Here is a 27,791-nt window from a genome sequence, read left to right as displayed (position 1 = left end):
CTTCATTTTATATTATGTTGTCACTTGATGAAAAGTTCACTGAGTTGCAAAATTTAATTTTGTTTTATGTCCGTGTGCAAATTTCAATACAATTAAACCAAATCGCTGCTCCCATCACCCCCAAACATAAAAAATGAACATGGATGTTTTACAACTGTAAGAAAGGGACCAGCCAATGATCACATGCACTACAATACATTGCTGTGTTTCACATATTCCTTCTTGATTATTCCTTTTGACTCCCGTTACACTAAAAAATTTAAACTCTGTGTGTACCAAAAAAACCTGTTTTTTAGAAACAGTAACTGCACCACTTCACAGATATAATGTTAAGACTTACCAGTGGATTTTTAAAAAACTCATACTTCGCATAATTTTTTCTAAAATACAGTTTGGTTTCCTCCTCCATTACCCAATTTGACTGGACTTCCATTACTAATTCATGGTCTTCTATAGCTCTTCCTATAAGAAAACAAAAAAAAAAAAATTAAAATGAAATGCAAAAGCAAATATCAAGTTCATGACTGGCAGAAGACAAAGAGCTCTCCTGATCTACAGATAAAGCGGAGCAAAGTTAAACTTCCATTGAATTTAACTCACTCTGCATTGAATTTAACCAATTCTCGAGTCCAAAAAGACAGAGATTAAGGAAAATCCCATTTTGTAACCAGATTAAATGAAGCACATAAAATTATAAAGAAACCCAGAAAACAAAAAATACCCAAAAATAATGAAAGTAAGCATTTTGAAATCTTGTACAGGTTGTTCTACTCCAAAACACATTCTTCAGATGCAAGGGCAAAGAACTGAAGCTCTGTTAAAACCAGCATTTTTTTTCCTTCAGCTTTATAGAGAGAAAGTGCTCCTCTGACATGACATTTAAAACTCTTAAATGCTTGGCATTGTGACATTTAAGAAAACACCATTTCCTCAAGACTTACTTCTTGGTAGAAAAATATGACATTGTGCATCACCCAAAAAGATGGGTAAAGGTGCTGATATTTCTTTATTTTTAAGGTGTCACAGCAAAAAATATGTTATAACTGAGTAAACTTACTTTTTTGAAGGAACTGAAACACTGAATGCCCTCCAAAAAACAGCCCTGTAATCAAATCCCTAAATGGTGACATGAAAAAGCTGCCCTTCAGTTTCGGTAGATTATTTTTATCTTCCAACTCGACTGGAGAGTTTCTACCTCCCTTTCTGTCATCTCTTTTATTACTGCTGTCTCTAACATGAGGAGCACCTGCTACAGTCCACAATAGCCTCCTTAACTATGCAAAGTATTCAATGCACATGAAGGATTTCATATTGGAGTACATGATAGAACACATTTCAAAAAGCCTCTTCTCTAGCCACCCAGTGGGGAAAAAATTTAAACTAAATAAAAAATAGACATTGTTCAGCACTATTGCACGGGTAGTGCTTTATGAGCCTTCCCAGCCTTCACAGACTACCTGAAACAATGCAGAGTGAAATCAAATGTGACTGAAAGATACTGATAGGCCTGGCCAAGGCACTACCCTCTACTCAAAAGAGGAGCCCTAGAACATGTGTGTTCAGCTGAAGAAACAAACAGAAAACTGTTTACAGCCAGCAGAAAAATTTCTCAGTAGAAAAGGAAAAATTTCTGTGTGAAGATAGTACTGCCCTTACAAAGGAGAGCAGTTATGGATAACTGTTCTGTTTTCAGAGCCTGCCCTGCTCAGAGGAATTGCAGTGGGTATGGCACTCCCAGCACCAAGGTACTTGGTGGTAGGGTTGACATGGCATCATCCAAATTTAGGCACACTTCAGCTGTTTTCAATGATCTTAGACATTGTGAAAACCATTCAAAAATGTATTTGAATTCAATATGTTAGGATAAAAAGAACACATACCAGAAAGACACAGTTCTGAAATATATTGATTTATAGAGCTGCAAGAATTGCTGAACTTCAGATATTTGAAATAGAACCCCCACTACTGCAAAACTGGGGAGGTGGGGAGGAAGGCTGAGCTTCCTGGCTGCCAAGGCAGCAGCAGTGAGGACACAACCATCCTTAGTGTTCAACAATAGAGCTCTGCACCCAAGGGCATATATGTTTGTGAAAACTGAAATATATAGACTGTGGGTTTATGCTTTGCTTTAGGTAGGAGTTTTGTTGGGATTTTTTCCTTTTTAAACCTTCTCAGCAAATACCTCACACAGCAATGAAGGCACAATCCAGTGATGTAATTAATGTCTGTCTTGATTAAAAGTAGAACACTGTGCTCAGCTCACTAAGATTCATGCAATTATATCTAAATTAGGAGTACTCAGACAGCTGTTAGATTTTAAAGAAAATGTTCACTAATTGATGGATGAATTATTAATCCACATAATCCTGGAGTTTACATAGACACACACATTTTCTCACAGCACTTCTCCTTTCAATACCAATTCACTTAACTTATGAGATGAAAAAGACTTTCCAAATTTACATGGGTAAAACATACAACAGTAACAAAGAGAAAACAATCCCAAACTAACTCATCATTTGAAAAGTATTTGTTCAAGCTACTCTTCCAGTGCTCAAGAATATACTTAAAGCAAGTCAAGATTTTCTTTCTAACAAAACCAGATCTAAACCAGTTAAAATAACTCCATTATCATTCAGTACTCTAAAAATACATAGGGGATATCTCAAATTGTTCCTTTCTTTGGCCAGTAATGTCAAACTGCCAACCTCATCATCTAGGAAATTATTTTACTTGTAAAATTAAGCATTCACCTTTTTCTAGAACTACACTGAAAGCAGCTGGAGCAATTATAAGGCTGCATGGTGAATGAAGGTCTTCAGTAATTTCCAGAGTATCAGAGTATTAGGAAAATCAATTTCACTACTTATTTGATATTGAAATCTTCCAAGAAATCCTCCAGATGGAAGAAAATGCACTACTTGTCAAAAACTGTACTGTGCAAATACAGAAATCTGGACAAACAGTGCCGCTATTGTTCTGGCACGGTTGCTCAAAGGCATCTTCTTCAATAGTTACTACACTACTTGAACATCAGCTACACTACAAAATACAGAAAACTTCTTCTGGTTTTATAGTACTGTTTTCTAAAGCCATTTTGCTACCTCTTCTTCTATAGCAGTCATTTTCAAACTCGACCCAGATTTAATTCTGACCTTACTCTGAGTTGGAAACATCTTACAGCATCTTACAGCATTCAGTACAAAAGGTTACAAATACCTTTGAAATTTTACAAAACAAGAAAAGAAATTTGAAAAATGTTTGTGTCTGCCTTCATAGGATAAAGGAGTATAAAAGGGCAGAAAAAATAGTTTTAGCTTTTGTAGTTCATCTTTCAAATATAGCTGATGAACATAATTGAGTCAGAGATGCACAGTCAAGTTTATTTTCAACAAATGCACAGGGCTGGATTCCCTAGATACATCCAGAGAAAGAAAGGGACTCTAACAATTGCTTTTAGCCATATTTCAATATCTGGGGGGGAGAGAGGGAGTAGCCAGGAAAAATGTTTTTGGGGGTGTTTGATTTTTGTCTGTGATGTGTATATTTTTTAAAATCAACAGCACTGGAGTTACCAGGTACCAGTACAGTCTCTTTGGAGAATTAAGAACTCCATGGAGTTTTCTATGTATTTTAGAATGCAGGAAGGCATCCAGAACATCCTCTTTTTCAAGCCACACTTTGCACTAGCAGATGGAACTGCCCTTGAAGTTGCAGAAGTACTACCTTTTTTAGCTCTAGTACAGTGCCAAAGTTCAAGAATAACATGGAAATTTTGAGTGATATGAAATTATCACCATATTTCTTTGGCATTTGTCTTCTAGTAGATTTTTTCTAGCATAATCTCCTATCAAAAGAATACACAACACAGTACTGAAACACTGTGCTGTAAAAGCAAGTAAGATTGTATAACTTGAGATTCAGTTCAATATTACATTCCAGCAGTGGGCTTCTAAACTCCTCTCTTGCTAAGGAAAGTCTTTTCTGTATTCTTCCTTTTTTACATCTCTGCAAGCATCCCTTTCTCCCTACAATTAATTTGCCTTATGTTTTTTATACTGCAAAAGTACACCTATACACTTCAAAAAGGAACAGAGATCAGACGTTATATTTTGAAACCACAGATTACACGTTTTGAACTGTATAACAGAAAAGGAGATGTTTTACTACACTAGAGAAACACTGATGATGTGAAAGAATTTTAGATCTTGTTACCAGAAATTTAAAATACTACACCTGGCATGGCTTCAATACAGTTCACTGGTCCTATGTGGAAGTTTAGAGGAATGGTTTTGTTTTCCCTTTAAACAGCACAGTCCCTGAGTTCACCATAAATATAGCCAAACTGAATGTAGTGAAGGAAAATACTGACCGGCCACTCTGACATTATTTCTGAAAACCGAGTCCTATAGTAGAGATAAAATAGCACTGTGTAACCTCTTTCTGTCCCTGATGTCAGATATTTCACTAAGGTATGTTAGGAACAAACAGAATTTTATTTCCAATGAAAATAACCCAAGTCTTTCTAGAGATAAGCAGGAGATACCACCTATAAGAGAGAAAGAACTGCCAGAGAAAAGCAAGGTACAAGAAGAAAGAATTTGCAGTGAGAACTTTAACTGTTAGTGTCTTCCAAATCCTTCTTACAGATCAAGCAGTGTGAAGCAAATATACCATGAAAAAAATCTAGTTTATGCCTATGCTTTCAAAAATAATCAGAACCAACAACCCCCAAAAGAAAAAAATTCACACAAAACTTCCCATCATTTTGCTTCCAAGCCTTTCTATTAGAATTGCACTTCCATATGAAAATGAAAACCAAACACCTTATTTAGCATCATATCATTATACATTATTAGTCTTACCTAAACCTGTGTGGGTAAGTTGTTCAAAGAGAGTCCAGCTGTGGTCATCAACATAGTGGTTCTTCAATATTAGGAGCTGACACACATCCCTGGCTGTTATATCACTTGGTACTTCCAAAGCTCTGCTAGTATCATCTTCACTATACACTTTGATTACCTGCAATAAATAAAAACTCTAAAATATCCATAAGTTTAATCTTTGCTTCAGTTTCTCCATGTGTTGCTCTCTCAGCTTCATGACTGAGACAAGAACCCACACACACAGAATGCAACATGAAAGACAGCCATTCCTCTCTAGTGCAATGGCATAATTGAGAACAAAGCAGCCAAGGAAAGCATATTCCACTACTAAATTTGGTGACTGGATATCCCTGGCCACAGGACACTGGTTAGCTTGGTGCTTTAGCTTTAAAAAAGCATTAATGGGGAGATAAATAAATGCAGTGAAAATGTACATTCTCAAGTAAGCTGATAATGAAACCACACAGCATAAACGGTGAAACTCAAGAATTCTATGACTGCAGAATTGTAGAAAGATTTGATAAAGGAGTTAGTTCAGAGAATGGCCATCAGACTCAAGATGCTCACAGTTCTGTAGACAATAAAACAGGAGATGTTACAGAGTGGCTTCAAATTTTGACAAGCAAGAACTGGAGTTCTTGCACACACATCCTCAGTTTAAAGGGTGCCCAAGATGCTTTTAACTGACAAAATACTTCTCTCAGTTTATTGAATTTATCCATATTCATGAGAATGCAAGACAAAACTCTCTTGAAATTTATGCACAAAACCTAAATACCATTGTAAACCCCTCATTAAACAGCAAGATACAAGTTCTCACTTTAAAGACAAACAAGCCCGTTACTGTCAGTCATTCTTAACAGCTGCCTTACCGAATACACGCTCATTTCAAGCATCTAATAAACAAGCAGCAATGTATTGTGCCCTAACGTGTCAAGGCAGCTCCCTCTCTGGTTTCTGCTGAAATTGGTAGGAAAGTGAACAAGAAACTCCAACTGCCTCTTCCCACCAACACAAAAAATCCAAAAATAATTTTAGAAAAAATAGGTCCTCTCACTCATGTTCTCCGAACATGAGATCAAGGAAAAAGGACTCCATTTGTAAACCACACTGAGATTTTAAAGCACACTGATGGCCTTACTCCTCTACAAAAACCTATTTTTTCAGTTGAATTAAAGAGATAAAGAAGTTTGGTTCCAAATTTTGGCCCTGCACATTAAATGAGCATGAAGTCTATGATAATTTGCTTTAATATTGAACCTAAAAAATGTTGACAGGTCAAGAGTTCCACACAATATTCAGCCAGTCTTGCCACAACACCAATCTTCAGGATATGGCAAACATTAAATTCATGCTCCTAAAGTGCTGAAAAAACTCTCCCTACTCATGAATCAAAGCTGAGACTTTCAAGGGAAATAGCAGCCCTCAGAGAAAGAAGATCCAATGTTTCCATGGGCCTAAGCTACAGCCCAGTATTTCCATTTAATACAAAAGGCAAAAAGACCACATTGCTACTGAATTTAATACTGCCAAAGCAGCCATGGGGGACAGCTCTGGTTGGTTCTGTAAGATGTCTATGCTTTGGCAGTGTCCCCACTGCTAAGCAAGAGAGACCAGCAGCAATGCAGGCTGCTTGCAGCAGAGCCTGGTTCCACACAAGGTCCTACTCCAGTCACACAGAAATGATGTTTGGCCATTCAGGATAAACCAGCATGAATCATTTAAATTCCTGCAATATTTACAATGATTCAAAGATGAAATCCAAAGACGTGTCTGGCAGGGTGCACTGTGAATGGGATGGAGGGCTATAGGGGTGACTAGAGGAAACAGTGTCCCATCACCTTAAAAGAGGTCCTAAGGCTCTGGGCAGCACTGAAGGTCATAGACAGCTTCATTAGTCTGTCCAGCAAGTCTGTGTCAGGCTGAACCTAAAGGATTTTACAGGCTGAAATGCCAGAAAGCAGAGAGACAGTAGAGAAGGTGAAAGCAAAGGTAAGAATTGAAGTAACTTTCCAAGTATTGACAATTGCTCTAAGTCCCTTCCAGCTGAAATATTCTATTCTGTTTCCTAATATTCTCGTACTAAAGCCAGGGTGGGAATGCATGTGAGCATGCTGGCTAGGGACTCCATGGCACAGAGCAACAACTGCAGTTTTCCCCAGGCACTCATCAAGTTCAGTGATAAGCTTATTTTACAGCAAGAGCACGTACAGCCCATGCTGAGGCTCTTGACGGATATTTTAACAGAAATTCTTTTTAAAAGGGTTAAGAGTCGCAGTGCAGATGACTTCACCCTTATTGCTAGAGAAACAGAAAAAGAGTTTTTAAAATGCTGGAGACAGCAACACAAGTCATGATAATGAGCTGCCTGTGGCTATTCAGCTCAGGGAGTGGGAAGCCTTGGAGGTGGCCTTGGACTACTGGAGCTCAGCTAAAACAAAACAAAACACAACAAAAAAAACAATGGGAAAAAAAACAGTTTATATTCTCTGTGAGTATTCTCACTCAGCTTTCTCAGTATAGGGAAATAAATCCTGCTCAAGTCTAGAAGAACACATTACCCCAGCTCACACCTATGATGAGGTACCTTATAAAACAGAAATGCTGTAACCTTTTTCTCTTCCTTGCAAGGGATTCAGATGCAACAGGAGAGAAGAGTCACCTAATAGACTCTCATCAACTTCTGTCACACATTTTGCGTAACAAATTGGTGTAAATCTCATCACTTAGAGTGATCTTTGAGGGTTTTTTTTATTAGAAGTTGCTCAGTATGCACTTGGTGCTGTGTTGAAGCAAAGTCTCCTGTAAGATTGCTGGGAATGTACTTATTCCAAGGGGAATGGATCCGATGAAAAAGGATAAATACAAAATCCCATTTTTCCTTGGAAATATGTTGCAATACTTCCCTTCCTAGAGGTAGAGGATGCTTTGAGAATTAAAGGGTGGCAGAGCTATGCTAAAGATGAAGCTATGCTGACTTCCTGTAGAAATTATTAAGCTTGAGTGATCACTTTACTTTTATTAGTGGTTTTCATCATGTATTTGACTGGCCAGTCATTTCCACTTTCTTCCATTTTTTTTTTCCCTGAAAAATTTTTATGAGAAGTAGCACACAAGAAAAGAGCTGCTAATTGAGAACAAGGTCTCATTACAGTTTTCATTACCCTACACTCTCAAACTTTGCTCCAAAGCAAGCTGTTTCACTTCCTTTGACTATACCTATTAGCAAGCAGAAAAACCTGCCTTGGCAGCACTGAAATCTTCTTTCCGGTCTGGTTTATAAATACAAGGAGGTTTTAGTTCTTCCCAAGGCTAGAAAAAGAAACACCTCAATAGCTTCTATTTAAGTCACTGGAAGTAAGAAATAAGCAGCTCCAAGATTTTCCTATAAGAGGAAAACACCAAGATCAGCATGACAAGCATTAATCATTTTCACTGCCTATGGGAGCAGGCAAGGAGGTACAGCATTCCTACATGTCCTCTTTCAGTTTTTCAATATACTAAAAACCAGCCAAGATCCCAGAATTATTTGCAATGCATCTTTATCCCTCCAAAAATTATTTTTATAAGAAATGTTGCTTCAAAATGAAATATATTATTTTTTATCTTTCACTAATCAAATGAACTCAGAATGTAACATAAATGTTGAAAAATACAATTAAATATTTAACAAGGGAAAACAGAAAGAAGACCCTAGTTTTTGCACTAAAAGTAACCAGAAGAAGCAAAAAAACAGCAATTGTAGAAAAGAATAAGTACAAGAGCACATAAGGTAAGCAGTGTGGGAGGAGGGAGGAGTAAGAGAAGCAAAGCTGGACTCTATTCCCCCGAGCCTTCTTCCCCACTCAACCGTCATCTCCACTACAATAATTAAATAATGTGTTCATAGACTTTTAAGAGAGGGTGTCCAAGTCTGATTCTTCAGAATCTTCATGCCATCTGTTTCGGAAGTTCCAATCTGCAGAAACAGCACAAACATATGCCCTGCACTGAGGAATTTAAAATTTCAAACCAAAGTCCTAACATGTGAAAAAAGCCAGGTAGAACCCACATAAAAAAGAACCACTAGCACACAGATTCCATATTTAGGTGCCTACACCAATATGACCTGACATTTATATGATTCTTAATGCTTCTGTATAGCCATTGACACAGTCGGTAGTCAGCACCTTTAAAAAAAAAAACAGGCCTCTTTTATTTATAAAGATTAAAAGCTCCTAACTTTAGCTTATGTTTTCTAAAATTATTCCCCCCCTTCCCCTCAAATAAAACACTGCACATTTTTGTACTTACATTATAATTTCAGTCACATTTTTGTTAAATGCACAATTATTGTATGCAAAACCACGCTTTTGAAAAGTCTTGCACTCCAGTGTGTCATACTTCTCCTGAAATGTTGGCCTGATACTCTGCTAACCCCTCTCTCTAGTTTAACAATCAGGCTATTTGCCTGCAGCATTTTTTCTCCAACTCCCAACCCTTCTGCCTGCTAGACAAATTTTTTGCTTATTGATATTGGCAAAGGGTAGAGGAATTTGGAGTGTATTTTAACTACAATGGAGGTGCTTGGAAACTTGTAGCATTTTGAACTGGTTTATGACTTTTAGCAATAGTCTGTCTTGGTTTTAGTGAGAGTCAGCAAAATTCTGCATTCATAAAAATATTTAAGAGGTTAAGTACAACTGTTGTTAGAAACAAATAGCACGTTAGTAAAGTTTACTGTCTTCTTTATCAACTGTGAATGCAAGACTTTCTGTTAAAATATCCCAGTCTACAGTTAAAATGTCAGCTTCCAGTATTTCCTCCAAAGGGAAGATTTCCAGGCCAAAAGGATTCACGCAGTTTCCAGAAATCTACATCTGTCATTAAAACAAGGTGCATACAATGTCTAATTGTACACGTCTTGACTTCTCATTTGGAACACAGTATAGCTTCAAGAGGCAGAAGGAACACAGCTCCTATATTGTCTCTTGCAATGAAACCAAAGTGCGAAGAAGGAAGAGCAAAGTCTAGGAAAATTGTCTACCTCTCCTTCCACAACCTAGAGAAACCTCATACTTTTTCCATAATCTAACCTTTTTTAAAATGAGATTTCAAAGACCAAAAATAATGTTAATTTCCAGCCTTTATTCCAATGTAAGATAATGGACAAGGTCAGTTTCTCTGGCAATTAATGAATTTGTTGCCTCAAAACATAAACGCTTTTTTTTAGACCTAAATATTCTTATAGAAAGTATTAAAAATATAGTTAAATTTCATGTTACCATTATGCATATTTTATCAATTAAAACAATTTCTACTTATTTCCTGTAATAATCTTCTGTGGCACTATATTTACTATGGCACTATGGCAACTGTCTGTATGATGCAGCCCACAGAGCCACTGCCCTGTGGCTCTGGTACACACTCCTGGTACAAACTCCATGCCCTACCTAATCCAACCACCTATGACCATCCCAGGAATTACAATATTACACCAAAAATAGAAACTGAATAGCAATGCAAAGAAGTAACAAAAATTATATTACCTACAGGCAAAATGTCCAATTCTTACTTTTAAAAGACATACTTGCCACCTGACTTTGGGCAAGTCAGCATTAGTCCCTCAGTTTTGCTTTTAACAACATGGGGCAGGGGAAGTGAAATCTGTTTCTGTACAAGGTAACAGATTGAACTCATTAAGACTGGTAAAGCACTTGTACCTACTCATTTGACTGCTGCTTTAGATGTGTAAATATGTTGTATTATAAAAAGGGGGGTTAAATTATGCAGATCTCCAAATTGTAATAGGCTATGTGTAAAAATATACCAGCGAAGTTCTTTCAAACATAGGTTATGACAATCACATCATGATACTGGAAAAAATGGCAGAATGAGGACACTATGACATGCAATCACGGCAAAGACATCGTCAGTAAAACTGAAGAGGAACAGAGTTTGAAAGACACAACAGGGAAGCTAAAATGCAAATAACCATTACTTAATCCTGAAATTTTGATACATTCAATTTTACAATATTGGTCAACAGAAACAAAACGTAGTTATACATAGTAATAAAATAGTTCCAGAAGATTTCATTTCCCTGCATAAAACTGAGCAAAAAGGCAAAGTCTAGAAAATGCCACTGCCATGTGTTGGGACAATTAACTCATACTACAACTACTTTTAGAGCAGAAAGTGAGATTCTTGTAAACTATATGGTAATTAGATGACACTTGGCCCAAAAAATTACAATAATTGAAGAATTAAATAGCAACAGCAACACTGTGAAGTTCAACATCCCATAAGTAGGAATGGCAGTAATAAATAGATTAAAAGTGAAAGATTTATCACCATCAACAGCCATTACCACAAAGGACCAAATCAGGAGTAAGAAATACCAAGGGATCTACAGAAATAAAACCCACTATAAACTCCTTAAAAAGAATGCACATTATTTATAAGGAAATGTAGGGGTGGATCAAATGGTTTATTTAAATAGAGTCTCAAGTTAATCTACCTTACCAAAAATCTTTTTCAAACTATGGAGATTCCAAACAAAGCCAGTGAAAGATACTTCAAATACAACTGTTAAGATGTGTGTAAATAACTAGAAAGTTGTGAGGAAATTTAAATATTATCAGCAAAAAATTCAAATAATACACATCCATGGAACATCAGAAATGAATGAAAATTAGCAGACTTGCCAAATGATTAAGCTGTCAAAGGAGCACTTATACAACATAAACACACCACAGAGAAGCTAAATCATTTATCTGCATTAATTATTCACAATGGGTAGGGAACAGCTTCCCAGATCTAGTCTTTACAGGTGAAATAAAATTGTCTGTTTAAATGGAGGGAACACTGGAAATAAAAAGGTAAATAGTTAACAGGAGGTTACACAGTCTAGCATTTAAATGCCAAACCTCAGCCTAGCCTAGCACCAGTGGAAATGGAGGCTTAGGCTCCATCTATCACTTCATCTGCTGTGCACTGAGTATAAAGTTCTGCTCAGACCTGAAAAAGTGGAAAAGCCCAAGGGCCATTGTGGCAGATTAACTTTGGATATCACTTTGCAAATTCATGAGTCACCAGTGCCTATCACCAGGCAGCTAAGAAAGAATCAACTAACATTACCTGAATCTGCCTCTCCCTAGAAGAAAACCTACCCTTAAATTTATGAAAACTTTTTTTTCCATCTTGTTCATAGCAATTCCTAGAGTGATTTAGAGTAACCATCATAATTCTGAAAAATCTCAGTGGGGTAATGCAGTTTAAACTGACTGGTATCAAAAACTTTTCCCAGGTTCTTCAAAAGAAGAGCTATAATGAAAATTAAACAGTTATGAAGAAAGAGACTACAAAATAAAGATAAACTTGGAATACACAGTTCATTTTTAGAATAGCTGTCTATAGTCAAGTAATTTTAGGCTCTTACTCATATTAACCCTCTAAATCAGAATGGAAGAACCATGTCTTACTAGACACGATAAAAGTAAATTACTTTTTACTTAGTTACTTTTCATTAAAATATTATTAATGTTATATGTTAACTGTATACATTGACACAAGGGTATTTGCAAAACTTCTTGGTGCAGGGAAAAGTAAATGGATCCCTATTCCTGTTCTCATAAGCCTACCACTTAAAGACAGCTAATCCAACATAGGTCCCCTCTCAACTCCGGTGCACAGTATGCATGGCTTTTCAATTCATCTAAACCCAATACGTGGATGATCAGGAAGGCAAAGAGAGTTTTACACCTTCCTAGCCACTAAAAATAAATTAATTAATGGTGAAATTTCCGTGAAACTTGGTTAAAATTCTTTATACAAGGGAAAGTAATCTGAAAACTCAGCTGAGACCATAATGTAATCCAACAGTAAGTGTACACAGGCTCCCCCTTAAGCCAAGCGTCACCACTTCTTGGTGCTGGAATCACAATGCTCTTTCACAGAGTTCAGCTCATACAGTCCTCCCAACACAGCTCAGTTGTTTAGGCTAAATGTACATGCTTTATGACCCATTCTTTTCACTCACAGCTACCTTATTATTTCTCATGAAATCCACAGAAGATTGCTAAAAAAAAACAGCAAGGTACAAAAATCCCCTTGGTAATAGCTAAGGGTTTTTGCCCTCAAGCCAAGCCCTTTCTGATAATGGTTCAAAAACCTTGTTGTTTGACTTAAACAGATTAATATTTAGACCAAATTTTATTATTCAGGTTAATAAAAGTGTACGTTCACATGAACTTTTCTTCATGAAAAGTTAATTTAGTGGAGGTGATCAGCTTATTAGCCTTATTAGTAAACTTATGGTGTTACTATCTTCAGCCCTTTGTTTCCACACTGCTTGCAAATCCCAGCTTTAAATAGTTTTTATATATTTAATAGTAATATGCAGGTTTACATTTTTCTACATACAACAGCAATATTTAGAATGCACTTACCACAGACAGATGGAAAAACATGCAGTTAGACTAACTAGACTTAAAAAGAGGGATGGAACAATCATACTGGAGGATTCAAAGAATCTGACTTAAGAAGGCACTTTAGTATTTCATTTAAAAAAACAAAAAGTTTGTCAAACAGAAAATGAGTCATGTCTGAAGACAGAGGAAGAAAGAAATTTAAATACAAAGCCACTGTATACTACTGGGTTTTGTATTCTGTGTACAACGAAGATGAGGGCAAAATGTTATCAGCCTCATGTTTGTATAGCTTGTCCCTATTTATGTCAAGGCACTAACATTATTTAAATGAGGCTTTCTGTATTTAATAGTGCAGTTTGTCCAACATATCCTTCGCTTGTCAGAGATAAATAGAATGCTGTGTTCCAGTACAAGAGAAAGCAAATCTGTTACTGCCGCGTTCTGGCTGCAGTCTATGTTTCTGAAGAGATATCAGCTATAAAAAGAAGTACCTATTGTTTCTACCAGGTTTTTCACACCATGTTGCTGGTTTCTCAGTAGAGCAGATCTCTTGCAAAGCTGAGGAAGACCAAGTCTTTGAATAACACTGTTAAGAGACCAATTAGCTTCCTATTTCCTTTGCAGCAGTCCTGAAATAGATTTTTTAAACAAGAAAAAAAAAAGGAGAACAGATTTTTTTCTTAAACTCTCTTTCACTTTGGCCATTTTAAACAGAAGCTTTGGCTTGAACTGTAACACAGCTTTAAAGAGAAGAATGCCTTTATTATCAACTATATCAACTGTGTATTCCCCTGAAGGTCACCAGAGGAGAAAATCATGTTGACTCCAAGACAAAGCAAAGTTTAGATTTTTAGCTAGAGATACAGTTCGGAAATTTTCTCTGTATTTCTGGAGTGGTACAAGGAATGTCCAGAACAAATATTACAAAGGCCATGAAGGGTAAACTGCTGTAATAAATGGTTGCTTTACAATGCTGAAATACTTTGCCACTTGGTATATGACAAAAAAACTTGCTTTGCTGGGTCATACTTCCAGCCCAGTACTATCACCTCTGAGTATCTCTTTCTAGTCATCAGTGGAATGTAAGAACAAGATTTAACTGTTGTAGAATAGGTATTCTGACAGAAAATTTTATTTCTCAGCACTTCTGAACATGTTATTCACATAGCATTGTTCCCTCTGGCCAAAGCATAAAATCCAAATAAAGAGTAAATCCTGCGGTAAATGTAGTAAGCCTACTCAAACCACGTAAAACCTTCAACCATACACTGTTGTGTTATTAGATTTGTCAGCAGGTTTTGTTGGCAAATCCAAACCCCTAAAGGAACAGAAAAAAAGATGAAGGACATCTGGGCATGGAAACCAGCCCCTGTAACTGTTGGCAAAAGTCTATTAGTCACCAAGTGCACCAGACTGAAACAACTGAAAAGGAAGATAATAAGTGGATGATGTAGTTAGAAGGGGGTGATAATTTCAGAAATTTAGTCTATTTTGATGATGTTTATCTCTAATCATTTGTTCTAAAATGAAAATGAGATACGTAGACTGAGCAGTCTTCAGTCACACAGGAAAACAGAAGCCAGCAGCACATTTCCCATCTCTACACTTGTTGTGATACCCTGCATTCAGAGGTCTGCTGGGTTGTCTGGCTGCTGCTTCGCTTGCCCACACACAAGCCATGTTCATATTACCATAAATATATGCATTTTATTTCTGTTACGATCATCCTACAAGTCTTGTCAAGCAGGATACCCAAAAAGACGGTGACAGACACCAATCCAACAAGTTACAATCAACAGGACCAAAGGAAAAATAACAACACTGAGGACTTGCATATGCAGCTGATGGGTATGATGAGCTATTGAAGCCTGGCTTTCAGGCCAATACAAGACAAGCTGAGGGCTCCAATTGCTATTCAGTTTAGATATCATCTAATAGCTAACCTTTCGGAGGACAGCACTGACTATCTCAGAAAAGCAGTCCAAGTGGCCTAAAAAAAAAATCACAACACTATGTTATGGCAAAGGTCGTCAGTAGAAATGATACAATAGGCAACAGAGTGATGAAAAGACTGTGAAGAAATCAGAATGCACTAAAGAATAGTGGAGGGAAAAAAAGAGGATTCTAGTAGAAAATAAAGGAAAAGCATTAAGGATGTAAACTGAACACCTCCTCCCAGGTCTCAGTCCTTCATCTGAATTTTAGTGGTGCCAAATAAAAAAGGTATCGGCAAAAACACCAGCTACAAGAAGTTGCAACTGCAGGGATGTGCAAAGCATGGGAAAGAAAGGAATTAAAGACGTCTCCCCAAGATATCATTTTTGATGCCCAAGCATGAGTTTTAGTGAAGATATTGGTCAGCAGTCCAAGAGAGCCATGTGGATCTGCCAGAAAAAGGAGATGAAATACGAGAACTGTGACGAAATATGAGATACATGCCAAGAGCCTAACAACTCTGGGTCAAGAAGGTGGATGTGTATTCTTGAAAAGTGCAACTTCAAGTTTGACTCACCTTTGTACTTTGTACTGCTCCCAAGGCACATTATAAACTGTACTGCAGCAGAGTAAATCTGTTCTTATATAACTACTTCAAACTGTGAAAAACTGGTTGCCTTGAAATAATGTAAATATAAATAAAGGGTTGAAAGCAACTGAATACGGACAACTTCAAAACAGAAATTTTAGGAAGTCACTACCAATGTAAGAGACTTAGACAGACTGGAACTGGGCTAAACTGTCCAGTTTTACCGCAGAATTGTATTGGTTGAGGCATTTTGATCTGTAGTGGGTTGACATTGTCTAGACACCTGGTGCTCACCAAAGCCACTCTATCACTTCCCTCCTCAGCTGGACAGATGAGAGAAAATATAACAAAAAGCTTGTGGGTCAAGGTAAGGATGGGGAGAGATCGCTCACTAATTACCATCACAGGCAAAGCAGACTCAACTTGAGGAAACCAGTTTTACTATCAATCAAACCACAAAAAGGCAATGACAAATAAAACTAAATCTTATAACACATTTCCCCACCCCTTCTGACTCCCCAAGTTCAGCTTCACTCCTAACTTTCTCCACCTCCTCCCTGCCAGTGGTGCAGCAGGACAAGGAACACAGGTTGCAGTCAGTACATCACAGATTGTCTCTGCTGGTCCTGCCTCCTCACGGGGAGGACTCCTCACACTCTGCACTCACTCTAGCACGGGCTCTTGTCACAGGTCTTGCCAGAGCCTGTGCATTGTGGGCTTTCCACAGGGTCACAGCCTGCCTCAGGCACTCACCTGCTGTGGCTTGGGGGCCTCCAAGGGTCTCCACACCCCCATGGTCTCACGTGGGCACAGCTGTCTTACCATGTTGGCACCATTGGCTGTGGGGGAATCTGGAGGGGGCACTTCCTCCCTCTCCACCACTGACCATGGTGTCTGCAGGGCTGTTCTTCTCACATGTTCTCTCTCTTTCTTCTGCTACAGTTGCACAACCTTTTTTCCATTCTTAAATAAATTATCCCAGAGGCACTACCACTGTTGATGATGGGCTCAGCCTAGGAGCCAGCCAGCATTGCCTCTATTGGACATAGAGGGAACTTTCTAGAAGCTTCTCACAGAAGCCACCCATGTAGCGTTCCCCTCCCCCTGTTACCAAAACCTTGCCATGGAAACCAAATACATGATAAAACAGTCATAACTTCTTTAGGTCCTTAGGCGGCTGTTGTTTTGTTGGGCTGGTCTTGCCTCTGTTCCTGACCAACAGGCAGAAAAACAAGGAGTGAGGAAGAATGGGGCATGGGCAGTACCTATAGCAACTGCATGAAAATGAGGAAGAAAGCACGTCTAAATATGAATAATTCCTTAGTTCAATGTGATGAGTTTTCTTTGCATTTAGAGATGTAGCTTGAGTTTATCAAAAGTAAAGAAAATTTTCTAATTTTTCAGGCACTTGCTTATGCATGTTGAAAGTAATATGTAACAGACATATAAGTAAGGGAAACTTGATCTTTTGCATAAGACTTACACCAACACCTTGTGTGCCGTTTGTTGAGTTTCTCCCTTCACATACAGCAATGCAGCACAATCAGTGTGGGGTTTACTTTAGCAGAAATAGCTATTCAGCAGTAGCTCTTGATACACTTGAAGGCCAGATAACACAGTCTGAAGGTCAAGTTCTGACTTCTTGAAACCTAATTTATTCAAGAGGAAACTAAAGTACCAGAGCTAGAAAATGGCCAAGCACTTTTTTCAACTGATGAAAAAAATGGTTTTTTTCCAAAGGATTTCTGCCCACAGAAGAGAATTATGATCAGAGTAGGGCACTAAACACTGCCAATTTCCTTGGTTACTGTATGAAGAATGTTAGATGTTCAAAGAAAGCAAGAAGAAACTGAAAAAAACATATCAAAGATTTGTTCAAGAACTGAAGACAGAGAGGAGACAAAGTGCAACGTTAATTGTACCACTAAACCTTGTCAAACTATACAAAGGACAAGTTAATGGCCAAGTGCATTAAACCACTGAGATTTTAAAAGACTTTTAAAAAGCTCAGTGCACTTAATACTCACCGTCTCATAGGCACATACACATCTCTAGCTACCCTTCATGGCAACTATGCAGCACAGTGCTTTACATTTTAAACTTCAAGACCATTGATGGTTTTGTGTACAAAATACTCTAGAAAATCTGATTCCTTGTAGAGACTGGAATCCCAAAGGATAGCAAAAAACTCCCTTTCCGTGCCTGCACGTGAACTATAGGGATTGCTAAAGTTAGTCCCATTTTGATTTAATTTATACATGTGGGATCATTTTTGTAAACAATAAAAACAGAAGGAAGTTTTACTGGTTTCATGCTAGTCAAAGCAGGAACTACGACTGGTAAACCAATATAAGACGACTATACCAGAATCCACTTTGAGGTGCCTGCTTGAGTATAAGGAGTACATATTCAGTGCAAAAACTGGCCTAAAATTCTTTTCAATAATAGTTTCAGATCTAGATTTATTTGGCCTACATAATAAAAAAGGGGATGAGGGCTGCAATACCCTCCCTGGAGGAGGCTCTGTCAGTAGCTCTCTCCTAAACAGTTCCTGGACTTAACCAGAGTTGTTCTACAATGACAGAAAATGTTGGTCTGCCACCCTCCTTCTTCTCTATCATCCATCACTGAATCACTAGCCTCTCCTCATCCTCTGTCACAAGCAGGTGACTTAGTATCTGCAAGTACTGTACATCAGAAGACTGAATTTCAGGCAGTTTATTAATACTTTCAGAGTTAACATGAAAGTTGCACGTTCCCTCCAAAAAAGATCTGAGGTAGATACTTGTAAAGCAAGTGTCACAAAGTTTTTTGTATTAGAAGAAAGCAGGAATTCCAGATGTCCCCAGACAAACTGTAGCTATCTTAGCACACGTTAGATACACAAAGGTAGCAAGACCTTTCTGTAAGCCTACATCCTAGCTTGGCCTTCTAGCAAGCTTAAACATAAGCCTCTTTCAAAAACACACTACCATTCTTCTGAATTCAGTTTGGGTGTCTTCCCATTCCCATATATATTCCGCCTTCTCAACCTTCCTGAACTCTTTTTCTGGCTCAAAACCTTTATTCAATCTGTAACAAACTGCAGATAAAGAAGTAGCCTATTGTGATGTTTTATCCTAGTAATTTATGCCTAAAACGTAATTCTATACTGAATTTCCAGTCACACCCATCCTAATGATTTACCTGTGATTATCCCCAGTACCTTCTCTCAGATCCCTCAATAATTTATTACAGAAAATATTCCATTTTAAATAAAGACTTTAAATTCAAAATTTTCACCTCAACCAACACAGTTTTTCTGACTACTGCTCCTTACGCCTTTAAAAGCCTTTAAGCCCACTCAAATCCATCTCCCACTCTCTCCATCTCTAAGAAACCTCTCAGCTGTCTTCAGAACTTTGCAGGATGCTGCCCTTACATTACTGTATTACAGCAACATTTTACTACTGTATTATAGAATCAAAGAATCCTAGAAAGGCTTGGGTTGGAAGGGACTTTAAAGATCATCTAGTTCCAGTCCTCCTGCCATGAGGAGTTCCCACTAGACCAGATTGCTCAAAGCCCCATCCAACCTGGTCTTGGATTATTATTTATTATTTATTATTGTATTTCTTTTATTTCTATTACTGCATGAAAGACAAAAAGGGCACTGGCATTGTTTTTGTATTTTTAAATTACTATTTTTCAAGCTGTCCTTATGAAGAGATGTTTCATACATGAATGCTTGGTCTGTATCCAGTAATTTTATAAAACGTATCCATTTAATGACACCATTATCATGTCACTTAAAGTGCCTTATGTAAAATTCCTGGATTAGCACACTGGCCTTTCATCTTAGGGGTCCAAATGCAAAACAGAAAAATTACTTTCATGCTCTTAGCCTTGCAGACAGACATTACTAATTCTCAGTACAAATTGGCCTAAGTGACCATTTTTCCTTGGGGGAGGGATAAGTGTTGATTAAAGCAGTACGTGATTTTGGGCCAGAAAAATAGATGGAACAAGCATGCAAGAGCATCTTGAAATTTTCATGCTCAGTCCTAGATTTAAGCAATCTAAAATCACATCTTCCTTTTCTCATCAATATTTCTTCCATTTAAAAGACACTATATAATCTCTTCAAGAATTGCTGGAAAAATATTCAGCGGCAATACATATTGACTATGTAAACAAGGCTTTTTATCATCATCTGACCTAGTGTGTTATGAAGTTCACAGCTGTTGTGGAAAAAAACTACAAGTCTCTGTTTATATACCTTGCATACAACATCAAGTGCCTAAGTCCTCTACTTACCATGTAACATATCTAATAGACTTGTGAGTGTTTATATTGAAGAAATCTTTGGTCTTTGACTGTAAAACAATGTCTTGAATGCATTATAACCTTTCAAATCTAATATTTTAAGTACTTTTAGAGGAGTATGAAGTTATTCATACAAAAGATAAAAACATTTACTCTGAGTTGGATTAAGTATATGTCTAATCTATACATACTATAAATCTGGTTGTGATAGCACTCAATATATATAATTCCCCATGTTCATTAATTTTCCCATCTGTGTTACAAGACCCCTTGGAACCTAAACAAGACTTGGTAGCTTTAGTTAAAAATATATTACTTAAGAATAAAACACATCAACTTTGATAAGCACTTCACATCAGACTTCAAAACAGAAAGTATAAAATAACTTCGAACAAAGTATATTAGACATTTTGAATGAAAATGAGAAAACATAAGTGTTCAAGAAGTTGGCAGAACAATCAGACTAGCACATTGACGATGCAAAATTTTACCTTTTGTGAGATGGAAAAGAAAATCTTGCAATTTTTGCAGTATTGTGATTAAACTAGACTTATTACACAATTACCTATTCCATGTATTTAAGAAATAATTCTTTGTAATGACTGATATGCAAATACAGTATTTAATGAGCTAATACTTAAGCTTCTCTTGACTATGCAGTGTTAATGTAAAAATCCTACTTTTCTAGGTCCTTCAGGTGCAACAAAAACTAGAAATTGCACCACTTTAAGTCAAAGGTTCGAATGTCCATGAGAAACATGAACAAATTTACACATGCATACATGTCAGTCACCCTTACCAGCATGGCTCTTTCCTGCCTACCCTCCTGCCTTCCCTTCCTCCAGTATTCTAGTTCTAGAAATTAAGGTATTGCTACAGAAACAAAGCCCCTTCTGCAGAGAGAAAAGATATTTTCAGAAGGAATTCTACATGCATAGATACAGCCATCACAAGGCTTAACAAGATTATTAAATTTGGCACAGAGTGAGACCTCAGTGAGGACTCATGCCTTCAAGAATTTTATGAAACAGTGTGCAACCCAATAGCTACCTAAGGCAACACCCTATGCTGCTTCCTCCTACTGCTTCCATTAATTTTATTTTGGGCTTACAAAGTGCATAGATAAAGAGAAGTAAAGCCAATAACTGTTGGCAGCTAATTTGATAACAGCATGAAAAAAAAATGAGAGAGAATGTGCAGAAAATTATCTTACTGTGAATTTGTCAAAAAACTCTTGTATTTTCCCAGAGAGAATGATTATCTTTCAACATCAAAAAAAATAAAAATCAATCCACTGAAATATACACTACAGTTAAAACTGAGTTTCCTAGCCTTCTGAATGCTGGATTGAGCAAAGTTACACCTCTCCCCTCCCACACAGCACCAAGTACTGCTGTGTGCATACCAGAGGAGTCTAACACAACTACACACTGCAAGAACAAAGACCTTCCTCTCCTAACAAACAATTAACAAAATCCAGATAAAACCAAAATAACTATGACAACTCAAGATCTGAGCTCTAAAGGGGTGTTAGGGGGAGGAAGAGAGGATTGGGAGGTAACCACAAGATTGAGAGGATGAGAGCTGAGAAGTTAAACCACAGTTTTTAAATGAGTATTTTTCAGAAGAGTAACAGAGATATTGCAAATTGTTAGATAACACAATGTTAACACTGTGCACATCTTGCACGTATCAAACTGTTAAAGTTATTATACCAGAAAAATAGTATATTATCATGCTAGTAAAACAGCAGCATAATCTAATCTGTACCAATCAACCCCAATTATGTTCACAGGCTCCTCCTCTAACTCAAACAATGAAATAATATAAATGACTACCATATATCCCAAATCAATAAAAGTTATGTGTTTATATACTTCTTTAGACCCACAGGACTAAAGCCATAAATATATGCTAGCATTCCACATAAACTGCTCATAAGAACCATTTAACCATGAGAACTGTAGCAATATTTCAGTGAATTTTCATTTTTCACAATGCTGGTACATTAAAAAGCCACTGAGTAACATAAGAGTCTATTAACAATGAGTTAAGCACATTATGCAGCAATGAGGTTTTGAAAAATATCTACACATTTACAATATAAATCGAACTAATTAATAACTTACAACTTGCTTGAAATAACTTCTCATAAGTTAACATATCTGGCTCAGCAGAGAGTCATATTTCTGTACTTCATTTCCGTGTATATTTTTAACTTCACAGATACCCCCGATGCATTGAGTTACACTAGGCAATCCTAGTGCACACAGATGTAATCATTTTGCACTGCTTACACTTTTTATTGAGATAACAAAAAAAGGCAAGCTGCAGTGGCTATGGAAAAACACCATACAGTGTCACCCTGGTTCCCAAAATACATGATGGGCCATCCACTATAAAGGCATTAGCCAGAACAGGTCAGGACAAAGCACATTGTGTTTAAGGCTATGCAAAACCTGTGGAAGCAGACTCCAGTAATCCTTTGTTAAGAACAGTATCGTAGCCTTCAAAAGAGGCATATTTTAATGCAATCATGACACTTTAAAAACTACATTCATCTATAAGAAAAATAATTTGCTCCACAAAGTACAAAATTATAGTTACAGAGAAAAGAGCACCAGTAAAAAAATTCCATTATGGACACATAATATATGTTATAAGCAAACATATTTCACTTAATGAAATCAAAAATTTCTAAATTTATCAGAAAAGAAACATTATTATTACACTAAAGAATGTAAGAAAAGGTGAAAAAATAAATACAGCCATGTTTAAACATTGTTATCAACCCATACTAATGCCAGAATTAAAAGAGTGATTTAAATGCCATACCCTTTTCTGCAGAGTTATTGGCATAACTGCAGGCAATGTTACTCTTCTGGAAGACAAATTCATGTCTGCTTTTCACAGAACTTGCCAACCTTCATCCAGGTGATAACACGAAGCAGAACAAAGATGTTAGCAATATTTCTTGAAACCTAATTCCTCATAACCTAAATATTGGAGAGTCAGCACAAAGACTAAGGCTCTAGTAAATGTCATTCCATTTATGTGAATTCAGTCCTATTCAAAGCCAATGACAGAACACACTGGGGTAGGACAAAATAGGAATCAACCAACCAAAGAGCTTGAAAACTTGTGTTCTGTCCTTGGAAATGCCCACACTATCTCTGGCTATAAAAATAAGCAGAACAACACGCATTTCTATCACTCAGAGCTTTGTCTTTACTGTCAAAACAAAACCAAATCATTAAAGACTGCATTCTAACACCTCACACTGAGTGGTTACAGTTCAGGGGCTTTTTCTCTGGCTTTTTCCAGGGAAAATATTCTTCAGCGCTTCTGATCTTTGAGTTTCAGAGAAGTAACTGAACATAAGAATAGATTTAATGAATCCATGGAGTTTAATTATATGATTCTTAACTACCTTTATTCAAAGCAAAAGCAAAACATCCCTTTTACTTTAAGTAAAGCAATTACTACCTTTCCACTGCAACCAAGGCTTGAAAAAGTGACACATAAAATGTTACAAGGAGTGACATTTAAGACTGTTTTATGAACCCAAGTTTTTGATCACCCCCATTCACATAATTATTTTATGTATCAAATACCTGCATAAAAAATCTGTTTTCATTAACATGGCTTGACAAAAGAAATCTGGGTTTTTTCTTTCCTTCTTTGTCAAAAAAGGCAACATTTTGTATTCCTTAAATAATAAGGCAAGCTATAATTTTTAAAGGTCTCATAATGCACTTAATAACAGAAATTTTTTTCTGCTTTTATGCAGCATGACTAAGCAATATTCCTGTTGTACACCAAATTATTAAAGAGATATTTGAACTGTGATATTGGGTATTTCTTTTATAACTTTTGACCAAGCAGTTCTTATCAAAAACACTGCTTTTTTGTAGCTGAAGATTGCAGACATTTTTAAAAAATTATTTCTATTAAGTATTCATAGCTTCTTGAACAATAACATGTCCAATATACAGGCTGCTGCATTTCATAGGTAGTCACTGCAAGTATATTACTGATCATACACCTGATGTATAGGTCCTAAAAGCATTCAGGACTGACTTGGTAAATATTATAATAATCCACACTAAATTTCACTAGAACATATTTATAGGGGCTTTTTTTCCCCAGTGGAAATGAGCACACTCTGTATTAATCCCAAAGCATCTAGAAAAGAATCTCATCTCCAAGGCATAAGAAACTGTACAATGACAAGTTAAAAATAAACAATTTATTTCATGGGATTTTCTGATTTGAGAGTTTTCCAGGTGGCAAATACATAACAAGTCTCTGGCACCACTGAGATACTTCAGAATCTATGAATCTATAAATCTTTTAGCATGAAAAGAGATTCAGAGCATTTCTTTTCATGCTAAATCACCCTTCTCAAATCCTAAAATCAGTAGTACTGAAGTAAGTTCTGATGATGAACAAGAGGAGCAAACACCATAAATACAAAAAGTACAGCTCCCTCCAAAAACTAAAACCTGCATTGCATTGGCATTTTACCAGCAGCTCTCAAATAGTAATAAAATACTGCCAAGGAATAGGAAGTAAATATTTTCCTAAAATTTCAAAACCTGTTGTCCTTGATTGAGACACACAGGATGGAAAAAAACTGATAAGAAACTTATTCCAAGTCACAAAGAGAATTTCTTTAGAGACAGACATTTGATCTTCATTGTTAGCTTTAAAACAAGAGCTTCTAATAAAACCATAAACCAATTAAAATACAGCATTATTATCAAACGACCCATTTCCTTGCCAGGTAATAAAGGTTCACTTTTAACTTTGACTCCTTTTACATTCAGTTTATAGCAGCAAGAGATCCATAGGAACTAATCCTTTAGGTTTAAGGTATTTATTTAATTTTATTTTTGTCCAATTCCAGTCCAAAGTCTTTATGATTGTTTTGATAAAATAAAAAAGTACTTCTGAGATCAAGTTTAAAGTGTTAATTACGTAACATTTGGAATTAACATCCTTTTCTACTAGACATAGCTATGATAAATGTCAAGTGTTTGCAATTAGGTTTTTACCTTTCAGGCACACAGTTTTTATTTCCTGTGGGAGCATGTTTTCAAAATTCTATAATATAGCTCCAAAATTTTGCTGTAGGAGCCAGAAAAAAACTTGTGGTACCAGAGCTCAATCCCACAGGCGTTTTACTCAAGGAATATTAGACATGCACATAATTGCAGCACCAGGACAAAGAACTCCCTCGACTCTTTTTCCCTTGGATATTAAAAAATGTTTGGGTAATAGCAACTGTAGAACTTGCAGAATTGCATTAGTGACATCACCAGGAAAGAAACAAAAATAGCCCAAGCCATTTTTCCTTACCCCTGGGTACTGAAGGTCCTTGGCTCTTGAAAGCGTGTGCAGCTTTTTGCTCTATGAATAAAACTGACCCATTTGTCTGCAAGGTGAAGCAAAGGCTCATTTTCTTCAGTGAAATTATCTGTATTGTATCTTTTCCAATCAGATGAACAGACCAGACCAATTCAGAAAGTAGTCAAAAATTTAAGTGTTGCATTTGACTTGGTAATAAAAATCCAATATTCAAATAATGATTAGGTTTTATAAAAAATATTACAGCAATTTATGAATACTAGTGAAAGTAAATATGGTTGCACTCAAGAGGACTGAAAATAACATTAAGAAATATTTTCTTTTTCTAAATTTCACAAACACACACTTAAGAAAATAAATGGAATAAAACACAACTTCTAAGTGCAAGCCTTGCAGAATCACTTTGCCATGTGAAAGTCAAGAGGAGTTCTACTGATAAATGTGAGATACAGAATGGCTTTGAAAGCCAAATATGCCTTCAGGGAAACATATATGACCACTTTATTTTTTTTTTCCTATAGATAAAAGATTTCACTTGTCCCTGGCAGGTATGCAAGGAATTTTGCTGGTGCTAGTGGACAGGAAGGAAATCAGATACAGCTCACTTGCTGAAATTACTATGTTTATGCAGCTTTTCACTCCTATTTTTGTCACTAAGCTACCAGATACAGTTGTGAAAACATTGTGCAGATACTTTTTAGATACTTCAAAATGTAAACCACTTCTACTTCTTGCCACTTAAGAAAGCATGACTAAATGGAGTGGGCAAGAATTGAAATGCCCTTAGTAAATTAGTAACTCCAATAAGGGTTTTATAACAACATATGGAATAGAGATATCCTGCTAGAAGAGGAAGGTCAGTGATGTCCTTAAGGCACTGAATATGGAGTCACAAGAGCGGATCTATTCCTAGCTTGGCCAGATATAATGCAGGAATGCAAGCATTTATACGTAACAAGAGCAAATCAGACTCAGCTTTTGCTTCTGTAGATGAAAAAGAAAATTCTAGATGATATAAACCCAGTAAGGTTTATAAAATTTTTTGATCCTATTTTTTGTACTTGTCTTTGCGCTAAGGCAAAAGTTTATTACACAAGACCAAAGTAAATCAGGTATATTCATGGTGCTATTTGCCCTTCCTTGTGACAGCTCCTGTCTGCCTGGCACAGTCACTTTGTGTCTTTTCCAGAAGAGCTCTTTAATATGTGACCATAGAAACACACACAGGGTGGTTTTTGCACAGGTACATTTCCATACATTTGACAAATAACTACCTACTTTAAAACCACCCCACAAAAGAGAGGTTTCAATGTGATTGAGTTGTTGTTTTTCTACTCATATAGTCCCTTACACAAAGAAACTAATAGGTCTTATTCTTCACACAGAGCATACCGTACACCCTCTTGGAGGGTCAATAAGGACTGGTGCAGATGCAGTTGCACTAAAACAGACTGTATTACCTGTAAAGTAACACAGACATTACAATATACCTAGGAAATTCACAAAAAAGTTTCAGCCACAAGGAACATAATGAAGTTTTCCACCCTTGCCAATTTTCCTCACAAACTGAGGGGATCTTAAAGCATCATTACACATGCTCTTTGCAAAGCTTTTTTGTGTCAATAGGTTCAAGCCTAATAGAAAAGCACACTGATGAAGTTCTGTCAGCTGAGTTATTTAAGAAAACCCTCATATAGCATGGGCTTCCCTCTCATTACATAGCAGTGAATTCTAGCAATTATGAGAATAAATTCTTGCAAACTTCCAGCCTGTTTCTCAACAGCTGATACCATTTCTGTGCCATTATCAAGAGCTTGCAGCTGTTCATAAACACCAAGTCTTAATGTAATCAGTAACAGGAGTTATCATAACATAACTAATATAAAAAGGCTATTTATAGCCCAAGAATGCAGTAATTGAAAAATCCTATTCTGATCACAGGACAATCTTGTGTATATTGATTTCCTGTGGATATAATGTCAAGCAAAGAAGCTAAAAGACAGACCTACCAGTATGCAGTATAAGCATATCAGAAACAGGCAGAAGCACCTCATCAGTATCCTAATTAGAAGCACAGGGACATATCTAAGATAACCGATATATGTTTCTCTCTTGAGACTTAAGTATTAAATATCATGTACACTATTGGGCTAAAATATGAGCTGATTAGCTGCAAATGAATGTTCTGTGACTTGAAACAAGAGAAAAGCAACTTCACATTGTTAGTAGAGCAGAGCTCTAATTTGTTCTCCCTCTTAATTTCTCCTCCCACAACTGCCCTTCTTGAAAGATTTT

At 36.7% G+C, this 27,791-nt stretch overlaps 1 protein-coding gene across 1 annotated transcript in view; it reads right to left on the bottom strand.

Moving 5' to 3' along the window:
• Positions 1–27,791, bottom strand: part of GRB14 (growth factor receptor bound protein 14) — a 58,298-nt gene that overhangs the window by 20,283 nt on the left and 10,224 nt on the right. Inside the window, exons 3-4 of the mRNA XM_053948362.1 lie at positions 4,866–5,022; positions 341–462 (exon numbers count right to left, since the gene is read on the bottom strand). Of these exons, the coding sequence (XP_053804337.1) occupies positions 341–462; positions 4,866–5,022 (279 nt within the window). The remainder of the gene's footprint in view (positions 1–340; positions 463–4,865; positions 5,023–27,791) is intronic.

This window comes from Vidua chalybeata, chromosome 7 (genome assembly GCF_026979565.1).
Source record: "Vidua chalybeata isolate OUT-0048 chromosome 7, bVidCha1 merged haplotype, whole genome shotgun sequence".
Taxonomy (NCBI): domain Eukaryota; kingdom Metazoa; phylum Chordata; class Aves; order Passeriformes; family Viduidae; genus Vidua; species Vidua chalybeata.
Note: the sequence above shows the minus strand (reverse complement) of the source record. Positions and strands in the feature narration are given on the sequence as shown.